The sequence below is a fragment of the Pongo abelii genome, chromosome 2 (genome assembly GCF_028885655.2).
Source record: "Pongo abelii isolate AG06213 chromosome 2, NHGRI_mPonAbe1-v2.0_pri, whole genome shotgun sequence".
Classification (NCBI taxonomy): domain Eukaryota; kingdom Metazoa; phylum Chordata; class Mammalia; order Primates; family Hominidae; genus Pongo; species Pongo abelii.
This window is the reverse complement of record NC_085928.1, coordinates 87,909,859-87,922,245: the sequence shown is the minus strand read 5'-3', so window position 1 is coordinate 87,922,245 and position 12,387 is coordinate 87,909,859. Positions and strand designations below refer to the sequence as shown.

General features: G+C 52.7%; 1 protein-coding gene across 2 annotated transcripts in view; it reads right to left on the bottom strand.

Moving 5' to 3' along the window:
• Positions 1-12,387, bottom strand: part of LRIG1 (leucine rich repeats and immunoglobulin like domains 1) — a 121,958-nt gene that overhangs the window by 22,435 nt on the left and 87,136 nt on the right. Inside the window, exons 6-9 of one of the 2 annotated variants that reach the window (XM_024244385.3) lie at positions 11,466-11,609; positions 8,607-8,750; positions 5,860-6,003; positions 3,704-3,784 (exon numbers count right to left, since the gene is read on the bottom strand). In XM_024244385.3, the coding sequence (XP_024100153.2) occupies positions 3,704-3,784; positions 5,860-6,003; positions 8,607-8,750; positions 11,466-11,609 (513 nt within the window). Of the gene's footprint in view, positions 1-3,703; positions 3,785-4,258; positions 5,804-5,859; positions 6,004-8,606; positions 8,751-11,465; positions 11,610-12,387 lie in introns of those variants that run through there. The other variant, XM_054551904.2, reaches the window with a different exon arrangement.

The following is a 12,387-nucleotide window of genomic DNA, read 5'->3' as shown; positions in this document are numbered from 1 at the left end:
TAATGGTGACAATAGCAATAAAACAAATTCTCAAATTCTCTATTATGCAGGGGCTAATCATCTTGTTGGTGGATTAGGCAGGGTCCTTACCTTCCCCCAGCAGACATATGGGGCTGGGACGGGGAGCTGCAGCCAGCAGACTGGGATGGCGCTAACAAAAGGCTGCTGCGAGGAGAAAGGAGAGGCGGGATTATGGGCTGGGAGGACACTATTTCTGTACCACAGCCGGGCTCCCTTTCAGAAGGGACACCTGGCCTGACCTCCCCAGCACCAACCTGGAACAGAAAGCGACCTGCGGGAGTCACCTGTCAAACCTCGCATCCATCTCCTGGCCAACCCAGCCAACTGCTCCAAAGGCCTGGTTAGCGCTTGCCAAATCAAGTGGCAGGTACTGGGGGCAGTGCTCAGGTGGGTCCTTGTACTCACGTCCTTGGGAGTAGCCGTGACATGTGCACCAGCCCCCGCTTCCCACCCCTACACACAATGAGTTCCACTGCAGGCCCGGCCCCCACACAGGCAGGGATGGAGGCTGCGCTCACATCAGCTCTGCAAGATCTCCCAAACATGCCCCTTCCCATGTGCCCTGTGTGGGACTCGGCCCCTCCCTCCGAGGAATGCCATGGAGCCAGCTGGAACCACTGGGCAGGAAGTCGCATACCCAGATCACTAACTGCTCCTCTCTGCCTGTAATTTGGGATCCAGAAATTCTCCCTTCCCTCCTGCACACTGACTCTGTGCCACTGTGCAGGCCCCAGCCCGGGAACCGCACAACCATTTGGAAACAGGCCCTGGAGTGGGTCTACAAAAGAATCCCAGACAAGCTAGGAAGAAAGGCATGTGCTGGGGTCTAGGAACATTCTCACCCTGCTGGGAAGCTCCAGTGTGAGGAACTCTCCAACACAGCTGTGTGCATAAGCTGGAAAAATTAAGGGCAGGTCAGCATCCACCCCAAATTCACAGAGAGGCCGTTTATGGCTCTGCTGCTCACATCTCCCTTTCTTGGAAAACATTTTAATTTAGTTCTGACCTCTTGCATGGTGGGAAGGACCCAAGGTCCTTGAGTAACTCAGCGAAGGCAGGGGTCTCTACCTTCCCATCCTAGGGCAGACCCTGAACACGAGCTCCTTGAGCTCTCCAAAAACAAACCCACACCAAGTGAAGGGACTCAGGCACTGGCTGCACTCCCCACAGGATGGATCAGCTGCTCTAGAGGGGCGGCTCTTCTCTGTGCTAACACGCACCCCACTTCTCAGTGGATCCTAACAGGCCGGCACTGGGCCACTCCCATGGAGCAACACAGTGCTGTCTGTGGTCACTTCTCTCAGCCAGGGCCACAGCACAGAGCTTTCCTGGAATGTTCTGAGTAGGCGGGTGGGGAGGGGACCAAAGAGGCACTGGGTTCTTCCTCTGTCCCTCCCTTCATTCAACAAACATTGACTCAACACCTGTGATATGCCAGACACAGCAGTTTTTACATAGCCCTGTGTACCAGGATCACATGAGAAGCATTTACTTCTCCGGTTTCCTTTCAATGTGGAAATTTGCACACACCATGCTAGGTAGACGCAGTAGTATCCTGAACCCCAAGTGCCCGTCACACAGTGCCAACCCTCCTCCAGTCGTGCCAATCTCACCTCATCTCTACCTCTAGCCACTGCCCGTTCTCAAACCCAGCAGGAGTTTATGGAATCCAAATCATAGGCATCATACCATTTTCTTTATCCAAGAAGAAAATGATTCGTTTTTTTCTTTTGCCACATAACCATGATAGCATCACACTTAAATAAGTGATTGCACATATTTAATCATATTAAGGAATTCTTGTTTATTTATTGTCCCAGCTTCCCCACTTGGATGCATGTCTTTCTCTCTCACCCTTTTTCAAACATACACAGAGTCTCCAGCCCCAAGATGCTGACTCAGTGGCTGGGTGGGGTGAGGCTTAGATTTTAACAAGTTCCCAGGAGTCTCAGGACCAACTCAGTGTGGAGCCCACTACAAACATTATGTGAGTGAGGAAAGCAGGGGCTTGGGCTGACCTCTTGGGGCTCAGGTGGAAGTGCTGAGCCTAGTCCAGCAGGGGGACAAAGGAGAAAGCACCAGGGCACAGAGGGTAGGCACTCAGGAAGGCAGTGGCGGACTCATGCAGCACCGGAAGCCCAGGCGACCCAGGGCCAGGCACACCTCACGGGCCTTCTGTAGTGAGACAGAGCCTCCTGGAAGCCATGACACCCAGGAAACGGCTCCAGGTTCCTCCGGACGGACACGCCCCACGAGGAACCTGGCAGTGCTGCCCACTCTCGCCACCCTCACCCTTCAATCAGTTATGGCCGAGGTCAGGGAGGCTTATGCTGAGTGGCCACCCCAGTGCTGAACATCTCAGCAGCCACATCCCAGGCCTGGAGCTCTTCTTGCTAAGAAGGCCTCTGCCCCATCCCACTTGGTACTTCTGGCTCTTCCCAGGTTTGCCCCGTATGGGATAAAAAGGGGCCACGTATGCGTTAAAGGCTGGGGAAAATCAGCATTGTTTTAGGGACAATAAGGACAAGAATCACTGACAAGCATCTCCGACATGCTGCTGGAGTACAGGATGCTCAAGAAGAAATACCTTCTTCAGACAGCCAACAGAGCTTATTCCTAAGCAGGACCCTCGTATACAAAAGGTGCAAAAAGCCACGCTTTTCAAAACAAATCGGAAGCATCTACTATATAAAAAGACTCTCCCTACCACAGGCTCTTCTCTATCCTCGAGCTCCACTAGGGCTTTCCAAATATTTACTTGACACTTGCACTCTGCTGAGCTCCCCGTCACTGGGGACGGACTGGGGGAATCGAGTGGCGGCCGTCCTCTCTGTCTTGCCCTCCTCCAATCTTCCCTCCAAGCTGCTAGTAAACAGTAATAATTACTCTCGTCCCCTTCCTGCATGGTCCTTGGGTGGCATCTGCAGAAAGTGCTGGTGACACAGAGAAAACAGAGTGGGCCAAGGGGGAGGGAACGTGGGCTTGGGAGCCAAACGAGCAAATCCTGAGCCTGCCACTTGCCAGCTGTGTAGTTTTGGGCAAAATCCCCTCACTTCTCTTTCCTCAACTAATAAAGAGGTTGCCTAACAGAGCCTGCCCTCATGAGATCATTAGGTACAACACACACAGGTGCTTGGCAGATTAACTGGCAAAATCTAGGAGCTAGGAAAAAAAAGAGAAAGACCCCAAACCATACATTCAAAATAGCTGCTACTACGACCCTTGGAAATGACGTTCCATTTGAGATGACGGTTAAAGACGAAAGTACTGACAGGAGCCCCACCACCCTCACACCTTACTGACCTTTACACAACTTTGAGAAACCGAGTAACAGGGCAAGACTCCTTTGTACAAAGAGCAACAGCAAATTCAGCAGTTTTCATGTGAGTTGTGAGTGAAGCTCAAGAGAAGCTCCACCAGCCACCAAACGCCGGGTTGCCAGCCCCCAAGAACCCAACACCCAGGCCAGCAACAAGACCCCTGGCCAGCGAGGAGTGGGGTGTCCCCCACTCTCTTGTTCAAACTCTTCTCCCCAAACAAAAGGAGCTCTGCCCCAAACAAAAGCCAGCTCTCTTCCGCCTGGGCCCAGAGCAGAGAGGCGCGGGGGGCACCACAGAAACATCTCCCACCGAAGTGTCTTCCCGTGCATTCACCGGCGGAGCTCTGTGCCACGGATACTCACAGCTTGCTGAGGCTGTCGAGCCCTGAGAAGGCGCCGCTCGTGTCCTCTATTGTGCCCGAAATCTCGTTATGGTCCAGATCCCTGGGGAGAGGACAGAAAGCAGCTCACTGAGCAGTCGGGACATGAAGGGAAAGCAAACTCTCACCCAGCCTGCTGCTCGGAAGCTGAAGTCCCCTGGGTGCATGCACCCTGGAAGCACAGCTGGGACGTAGGGTGAAGAGACGCGTGGCCCTGGGAGGGAAGCCCTGTTTCTCAGCCTTCCAACCAAGATGACACACGCCTTAGACAAGAAACATCCCTGGGCTCCACCTGCCTCCCTGTCTGCGGAGGCCTCGCTCAAGGGAAGGGAGGTGGTGCAGACAGCCCAGTCTGTATTCTGCCCCAAGAGAGCGGACATCTGGCCCCGGCACTGAGAATCAACCCAAAAGGTTCCTTAAGGCTCCCGTCTGCTCTCATACCAACCAGAGTCCCTTTTCTGGACGTGACCGAGAAACTGCAGAAAGCACGTGCAAGAAAGAGACCCGGCACAGGGCCCGCCCGTGGGCGCCTCCGTGCCAGTCAGTGGGTCTGGAGCCCGGAGCCCATATCCTCCCAAGGCCTGCAGGGCGATGACTCTGAGCCAGGGAGGACATCTGGGTGCTGAGTCAGACTTGTGACCCACTCGCCAGGATCAGAGGGATGAGGCCAACTCAGCCCAGGCCCCTCCAACAATGCAAATCCCATGGCCGATGACTCAATGGCTTCCCAGCTTCCAGGAGCAGGTCACAGTGCCCAGGGGAGACATCACACCTGGCGACCAGGCCCCCATCCTGCCCTCTCCAACTTTCCACAAGGTTCTTGGTTCTTCAACTTTCCCCCCCTGGAGCCCTTGCAGACACAGGCCAGGGAGAGAAAGTGAACTCTTGTCTCCCGTGAGAAGCTGCAGCAGGAATCAATGCTGCCAGCAGAGAGGGCAGCTCTGACTGAAGAGTGAAATGCTGGCGGTGACCTTTCTTGTTACAGCAGGAAGGTCAAATAGTGGAGATTCTGCTGCTGGAAGGGACTTCTCCTCTCAGTGGGTTCCTTCCTATCATCTGCATACTGAAAAAACCAGGGACCAGGGACCCGGGACTATGGCTTTGTGTGCCTGTCTCCCTGCTCCTAGCCCTGTCTGCCAAAGTTTTTCTCTCCTTTCTGGCCCGCTCAGTCTGAATGTTCCCAGCCTTGTTATTTGGGCCTTGTATGGGCTCACAGGCTGACCTGGCCTGAACAGCTTGGCTCCGGCCTCTTTCACACTCCCTGGCAATGGTTCCACATTAAAGCCGGCTCTGCCAGGTGCAAGTGCAAAGGCCTCCCTCCCTGTCACACTGGAACACACCCCTCTCGGTGCAGTGGATTACGCCTGAGAAGGAGACCCTAGAACCCGCCACCACTGTCCTCTGAAACCCACATGCCCCTCTCTGGGGGTTTTATGCTGATAGCTGCTTGGAAGTTCTATGAAGCCAACCATGGAAAAGTTTTATACAAGCCTCAGAAAAGCATCCTGCAGCCACTTTTGCCAACCCCATCTAATTAGGGACTTCAAGGGAAGCGGCATTAGCACCTCCACTTTGTTAACTGACCCCCGACGAGGTACAAAGAGAGACACAGGATTCCCTAAGTGCTGCTTTTGGAAAGGACGCATCTTGGTACAGGTTATGCTGAAGAAGTTCAAATGCTAGGACAAGAGATGCACTGCAGTATTCCCATGGTTTAGAGAAAAAATATTCAGGACTTAAAAATGGAAGTTGCAGCTGAAGACTCAAGATGGGAAAGACTGACCCACGGCTGCCGAACTGGAGGCTGCACCAGGCGCTCAGCGTGGGGAAGCTTTTTCCAACACTAGGAGCCAGCATCCTGTCCAGCACAACGTGGGCATCACTGCTTGAGAACTACTTTTTAGGAGCTGCCATCCCTCTCTAGGCCCCATCCTGGGGGAATGAGAGATTTTTCTGCTTAACCAGTTCTTTTTCAGTTGATTACATAAAAGTTTGAGATTCTGCACATAGAGCAAGCCAGCTTTGGATCCAATTCTGACTCGAAGCCAACGCAAATGGAGTTCAACAAAGCAGATGGTTTGCTCTATTCTGCTCTCCCCACTGGGGACCCCTTTATCCTGTCAGTAGTGGGAGACGTACAAGACTCGCAGGCTCCTGAGTCCCTTGAAGGCATCCTCCGCAATGTGGCTGATGGAATTGTGGCTGAGACGCAGGACGCTCAGGCTGCTCAGCTCGGCCAGGCTCTCCTCGTCCAGCCGTGTCAGGTTGTTGAAGGACAGGACCCTGACGAAAGGGAGGGCAGCAATGTCACCATCTAGTGTGGTTGCCCCCCAACCCCACCCCACCGGAAATCGGGCCACAGTCAGCTGGGTTTCAGTGGGAAATGACACAGATACACGCGCGTGTGCACACACACACACCCACACCCACAGAATCCTAGGGGTAAAAGTGGCCATGCAGCTAGAAACTCATCAGTGCCCAACACACTAGTCTGACTCCTAGAATGGGTGCATAGGTCACAGGGGCCAGGGTGGCTGTTAAACTGTGAAGACTACACACAAGGTCATGACACACAACAACTCTCAAGCTCCAGCGCCTTCATGCTGTCCAAGGCAGCTCCTGATTCAGGCTACAAAAGACCTCTCTCATAGCAGAAGCCTGGGATTCTGGAGATGACCCCGCAGCAAGCCAGGGAGCCCCAGTCACACTCCCTGCATCTGCCAGCAGAGGGCACCACTAGCCCCTGCGTGGGACGACCACACCTGTGCCTCATGCCTTAGTGGGGCAACTCCCCCAGGGCGGGAGGCTCCTGCTCAGGCCTCCCTGCCCCCATCCACGTGGACCTCAGAGCATGATCCCCTACTGCAGGCGGTAAAACCATATGCTTTGCCCGAACCTCAGAATCAAAGCTTCCTCCCAGCACTCCCGAACCTCTGGGTTGCTTACGTGACATACTGGTCATCTATGGTTGAAAAATTGGGGCTGGGGCAGGAAGATGGAAAATAAACTCAGAGATTAATGAGCTTTTAAAGGCGGCTAGGAGCAGCATTCTTTCCCCCCTGGACACATAAGTCAGGGTGTCTGTCAGTTAAATAGACCTGGCAGGAGATCAAAAGTATATCCTCACCTGCAATTAAAGAATTTAGCTTAAAGGAGGGGTGGGAAACGCATGCTGGGAAGCAATCCCAAATCTGCCTCTGAGGTTACCTGGATATGGTGCAAACTGCTAGGACTGCTCAAGCGCACTTCTGTGATCTTTGCTGCCCCTTCTAGAGGGCATGGAAGAGGGCTTCATGCTTTCCACCAGCCAGAGAGGGGATCCCGGACCCCGCAGAAGACAGCATGCCATCCCTGGGGCCACGATACACTGGCGAGTCAGAGGACGGCCCCTCACTTTAAGAACTGGACTGGCTCAGGCTTCGGGGACTTAAAAGACCTCTCTTGCTTCCCACAGCTCCCAGCCCTGACCAACAAAACCAGGAGTCCCCTGGTGGGGTCACAACTTGACTACAGAGCCTGAAAGGAGCCATCCAGCACCACATGGAATGCACAACTGCAGGCCCTGAAGTGTAGGAAGCTGAACCCAAAGGGTTAACACTCACGGAATCCAAGAAAAGTTAGGAAAGAGGCAGGACCACTGTGTTTTGCATTAGATAACGATGGAGTCACCAAAATATAAACTCCAAGACAATGTGCGTGCGTGTGCGTGTGTGTGTGTGTGTGTCAGAGGTGGGGGGAGAGGGGGAGGAGGAGGGAAGGAAGGACAGGGAGAGAGAGGAGAACACAGAAGACCAGACACAAACACCAGCTGCAAGAATCCACATTATATTCACACATCCCCTTGAGTTTGCCTGGTGAGGTCAAGAGAGACACAGGACAGACTGAGGCTTGGCACTCTTAACAATCATTCACTTCAGTGGGTGGATCTTTTTCCAACAGCCAAGCCTAGAAAAGGAAGAAAAAAACAAAAAAGAAAACCCACCCAACTCCTGTGAAAAATAAAGAAACGTAGTAGACTAACCTGGAGCATATCGAATGGAAAGAACAGTGAAAACACAAAGTATATACTTGTGAGGATGTTCTGTGAGTCCTTAGGAATGCTGCGTTCACTGTCCAATAACCCCACCCTGACATGATGGGGTGGCCAGGGCCACTGCCCATCGCTACCCACGGGAGAGTCTGTCACTAGTAATCTCAGAACTTTGGGCAAGACAAGCTCAGTTCTCAGTCTCAACCTGGGACCCCTGACTGGAAATCTCCAAAAGGAGCAAGAGGACCACGCGTCTCTGAACCAAGCACGCACACGACTGCACAGGAGCCTCTGCCAGCAGGCCACTGCGGTGCAAAACAGAGAAAGGGAAGGGGGCCAAGAACCTGGGCAACTCGTCTACAGGAAGGAAGGTGGCGACTCCGAGGACACAAATTCATCCACAGTCAGTATTTCACTATCTCTGTTTGAGCCCAAATGACCGCCTCACTGAAGAAGCGCATGCTATTTGGTGTGGCCATTAACACACAGTCACTCTCAAAATGGCTCCTGTGAGCACTCTGCCATAGCTGCCCTTCTCCAGGAACTTTCTACCCCTGGAACTGTCTCCAAACCCAACAGGACCTTGGGGACCAAGGCTCCCTGCAAGGACCTAGATGCTACTCCTGGAGCCCCTGCTAATCCAAATGCAGAGGAAGTGAAGGGGAGATCGGGAAGGGACTTGGGCTCAAATCGCTGAGGGTCCCACTCTGGGCCAGGCTGGTTTGGGGACAGGGCTACTGGCCTGTCTCTGAGCCCTCCCCGAGGCCACTGTGTGGTGGAATGAACCAGGCCTAGCACTTTCACCTCCAAGCAGTGTCTAAAAACACTGCCACAGCCCAGAGCCGAGGACACTTACAACTCATGCAGCTTCTGGCAGAAGCTCCAGCCCTTGCGGTGAATGCGAGCAATGGAATTGTTGCTGAGGTGGAGCTGATGCAGGGCCGTGAGGCCGTAGAGCGAGCCGCTGTTCACTTCTACCAGGCTGTTGTACTCCAGGTGCCTAAAACGACAGCCATGCACAGGATGAAGAGGAGATTTCACTCCTTCACTGGACAGACAGCAAATGAGCAGCCACGCTGTACCTGACACTGCAGTTGCACCAAGACTAGAACAGTGCACGAGAGAACTGTGGAGTCTAGTCGCACACATGTGCATGTGAGTAGGGGCTGGGAGAAGACAGGCAAATCAAAATGGATGTCAGCACATGCCAAGGCCGACTCAGAATGCTCACAGGGCAAGATGAAGCTTCCTAGAAGTGACTTTTTTGGCTGAGTAAAAGTGAACCAGGGCTGGGTGTGGTGGCTCATGCCCATCCAGTACTTGGGGAGGCCAAAGCGGGAGGATTGCTTGAGCTCAGGAGTTCGAGACCAGCAGGGGCAACATAGCGAAACCCCATCTCTACCAAAAACAAAACAAAAAGTGACCCAGGCCAACAAACGGGCATAGGAGTTCCAGGCAAGGGCAAAGCCTGTTAAAGGAATAGAAAGGAGAGAGAATAGGAGGCGGCTCTTATTATCACCCGCATCTCACACATGAGGAATGTGCTGCTGAGAGAAGCCAGGTAACCTGTCTTAAGACTTTACACAGCTTAGCCAGGGAAGGGGCTAGAATTAATTCAAGCCCAGGTCTGCTTACCGAAGGCTGGACTCTGTGCCACTGTGCTAGGAGACCCGCTTTAGCTCTGGCATCAGACTACCTGGATTTAAATCCTAATTTTGCAGCTTGCTGGCTGAATAAACCTGCACATCTATAACATGGAGATATTCAAGAGCACTGACTCCATGGGGTCACTATAAGAAGGAAACATGGGTACATCAGGATTCAGTGCAGCTCTAGGCCTGAGCTCTCAGGCCCACCATGTAAGTGTGCTAGCACCCCACTTCCCAGCACAGCGTGTGCTAGGAAGGACAGCGCAAGCCCAGGCGACTGCCTCTTCAACAAAATTCCATAATCCGAATTTTGCTCCGTGTTCAATATTACAAGGGCTTTGGGTAACTGAGTTTTGCTTTTTCCATCTTTCTTTCTGCTCCTGCTCAAAAGGTAAGCACTTAATGTATAAATAACCTCTAAGGCAGCTCATCAGTCTCAATTTATATAAATCTGTTCAACATAAAAACCAAATGGTAGGTGCTAAAACCCCATTTTCCTGAGAATTCTCTTTTAACTTCAGTCCACCCAGCACATGACCACCTTGGACTTCCAAGTCCAAAATGACTTGCCTAAGGAGGTCAACTGAAACGTTTTTGAATATGTAAAACAAAGGGTGGAGAATGGGTAGAGCAAGAAGCCCAGGGGCAGGAAACATCCTCACTGTTCACAGAGTAGGGAGGGCTGGTCATGCAGAGACACTTATCAGAGTGACACAGCACAACACGTGGATGGACCTGGGCCTAGCTGGTTTCTATTGCCAAGAAAACCAGTAAAGGACATACAAGTCATGATATAATTTGCCCAGACTGGAAGAAGAAGGGGCGGTCATGAGCCAGTTAAATCATTGACTCTAAAGCAGGAAATCGTAAGTGGGTAAGTAAAGACAGTGGTGTCAGTGTATCAACTTGGAAGGAACAACCAGCAAAGCTAAAAACAGAAAAACGAAAAAGAGAAAGGCTTAGAGGTGCCTGCCTCTTGGGAGAACTGGGGTGAAGAGAGAATGAGGGGGTGGTGGCGGGGGAGGCTGGGGTGGACAGTGACGGCTTTTCTTTACTATCTGATTTTATTTAACTATACAGACAAATTACTTTTGATTAAAAATAAATTTTAATGTTTAAAAAGGCTTTTAACGTTTAAAACGCCTTTTCTGTATGCTGCCCTGCTGTTTCACGTTACTGTGCAGGCAAGCCTGTTCTGCTGTTGTACACATCTGGCTGAAGAGACTGCTCCCTTGATAAAAGTTGAACATCTGCACCCAGTGTCTTGATTAGCTCACAAGACAGAAATAAACCTCCTAGAATGAGCTCTACATTTTTGGCCCACCTGCACCTCAAGAAAGACTGTCAAACCCAGAAGAGAAGAGAAGGAACTTCCTGTGGTGTAGGAGTGGAGAGGATGTGAGGAGGGGTCTGTTCCGCAGTCCCACGTTCACCGAAGAAGCAGGGGCGGGGGCAGTGGATGCAGGCTGCGGGAAGCAGTCCTGGCAGAATGGCCCCCAAACTCCATCTCCATCAACCAACTTATCTGACTCAATCTGCTGAAACTTCCCCCAAGTGGATTTCAGTGGATTTCCCAATCTGCTAGGAAAATACCCTCAAATTTGGCCCAGTCCCCAAGACACTGAGTTGGGCCCAGGTGAAGCTGCAAAGGGAAGGGGGCTGGGTCCAGCTGAAGTCTTGAAGAATCCTTCGGGAGAGAGGGGCTGGGCACTGGTGCCCCATTCCACGCCCAGTGCACAGCTGAATGCTGGTGTGGGCGCACACATGCACATACGCACGCACACACACCCCACACCACACAGCAATGCTGATGTGGGCGCATACGTGCACACACACACACACACCCCCCCAACAGCACACAGCAATGTTGGTGTCGGTGTGCACGTGCATGCATGCATGCACACACACACACACACACACACCCCCAACAGCACACAGCAATGCTGGTGTTGGTGTGCACGTGCATGCATGTACGTACACACACACACACACACACACACACATGCCACACCACACCACACCACACAGCAACCCTTAGCAATGCCAGGACCCTGGTCCGCACTTACAGCACATGCATCTTGGACAGTCCCCAGAAGGCCCCATCCGTCAGTTTGCTGATGTTGTTTCGCTGAAGCTTCAGCACCTCCAAGCTGTTGAGCCCCTGGAAGGTGAGGCCCTCTATCAGCCGAATCCGATTCCGATTGAGGTCCCTAAAGAGATGAAGCCAGCAGGGTCAGAGTGTCCTATGTGCATATCCCCCCCACAACCATTCCCAGGCAGTCCTGCCTAAGTTTCCAAGCCAGAGGAGAAATCCCAGTGCAGGGATCCCTGGGAAGCCAGGATGTGTAGGGGAGCCCACCGTGTGTCTCGCCTGCCATGCAGGCACTGATGCTGCCACCTGACCACAGCTAGTGCAGGAAAGAGGGGTGAGTGAGGCCAGCTCTCCACAGCCAGCTCCGAGGCTGGGCCCACAGCTGCGCGGAAGAGAACGCGTGTGTGCTCACGTCTCCTCCTCCAGTAGCATCAGTGCCATTTGTGACTCTGCAGTGAGGACGTGGGTATGACTCAAGGGGTGAATGTCTTACGTGAGGTATCTCTGAGCTCACCAACAGAAATCCACACCACATGCCTCAATCCAGGAAAAACCAAACCACTGGGTATCAAATGGCAATAACACTTTCCACTGGGGGCATTTCACAGCATCTCCACTATGGAGAGAAGTTACTGCACATGGGGGCGGGGGGAGATGGGGGAGAGCCACCCCACAAGTCATATACACTTGGCTTCTAGCCCCAGTATGACAAAGCCTCAGTCCACCAAAAGATGTCAGGAATCTGGGTGGGCCAGATCCATTAGCAGCCCTGCGGGAAGGGGAGGCAGAGCAGCCAGAAAGCCCTTGGTTTTCCCCAAATATTTCTGCAGTGTCTCATGATGCTGCCCCACACAAACCTTCTCAGGAATCACTGAGACCTTCTCCACAGACTGAAA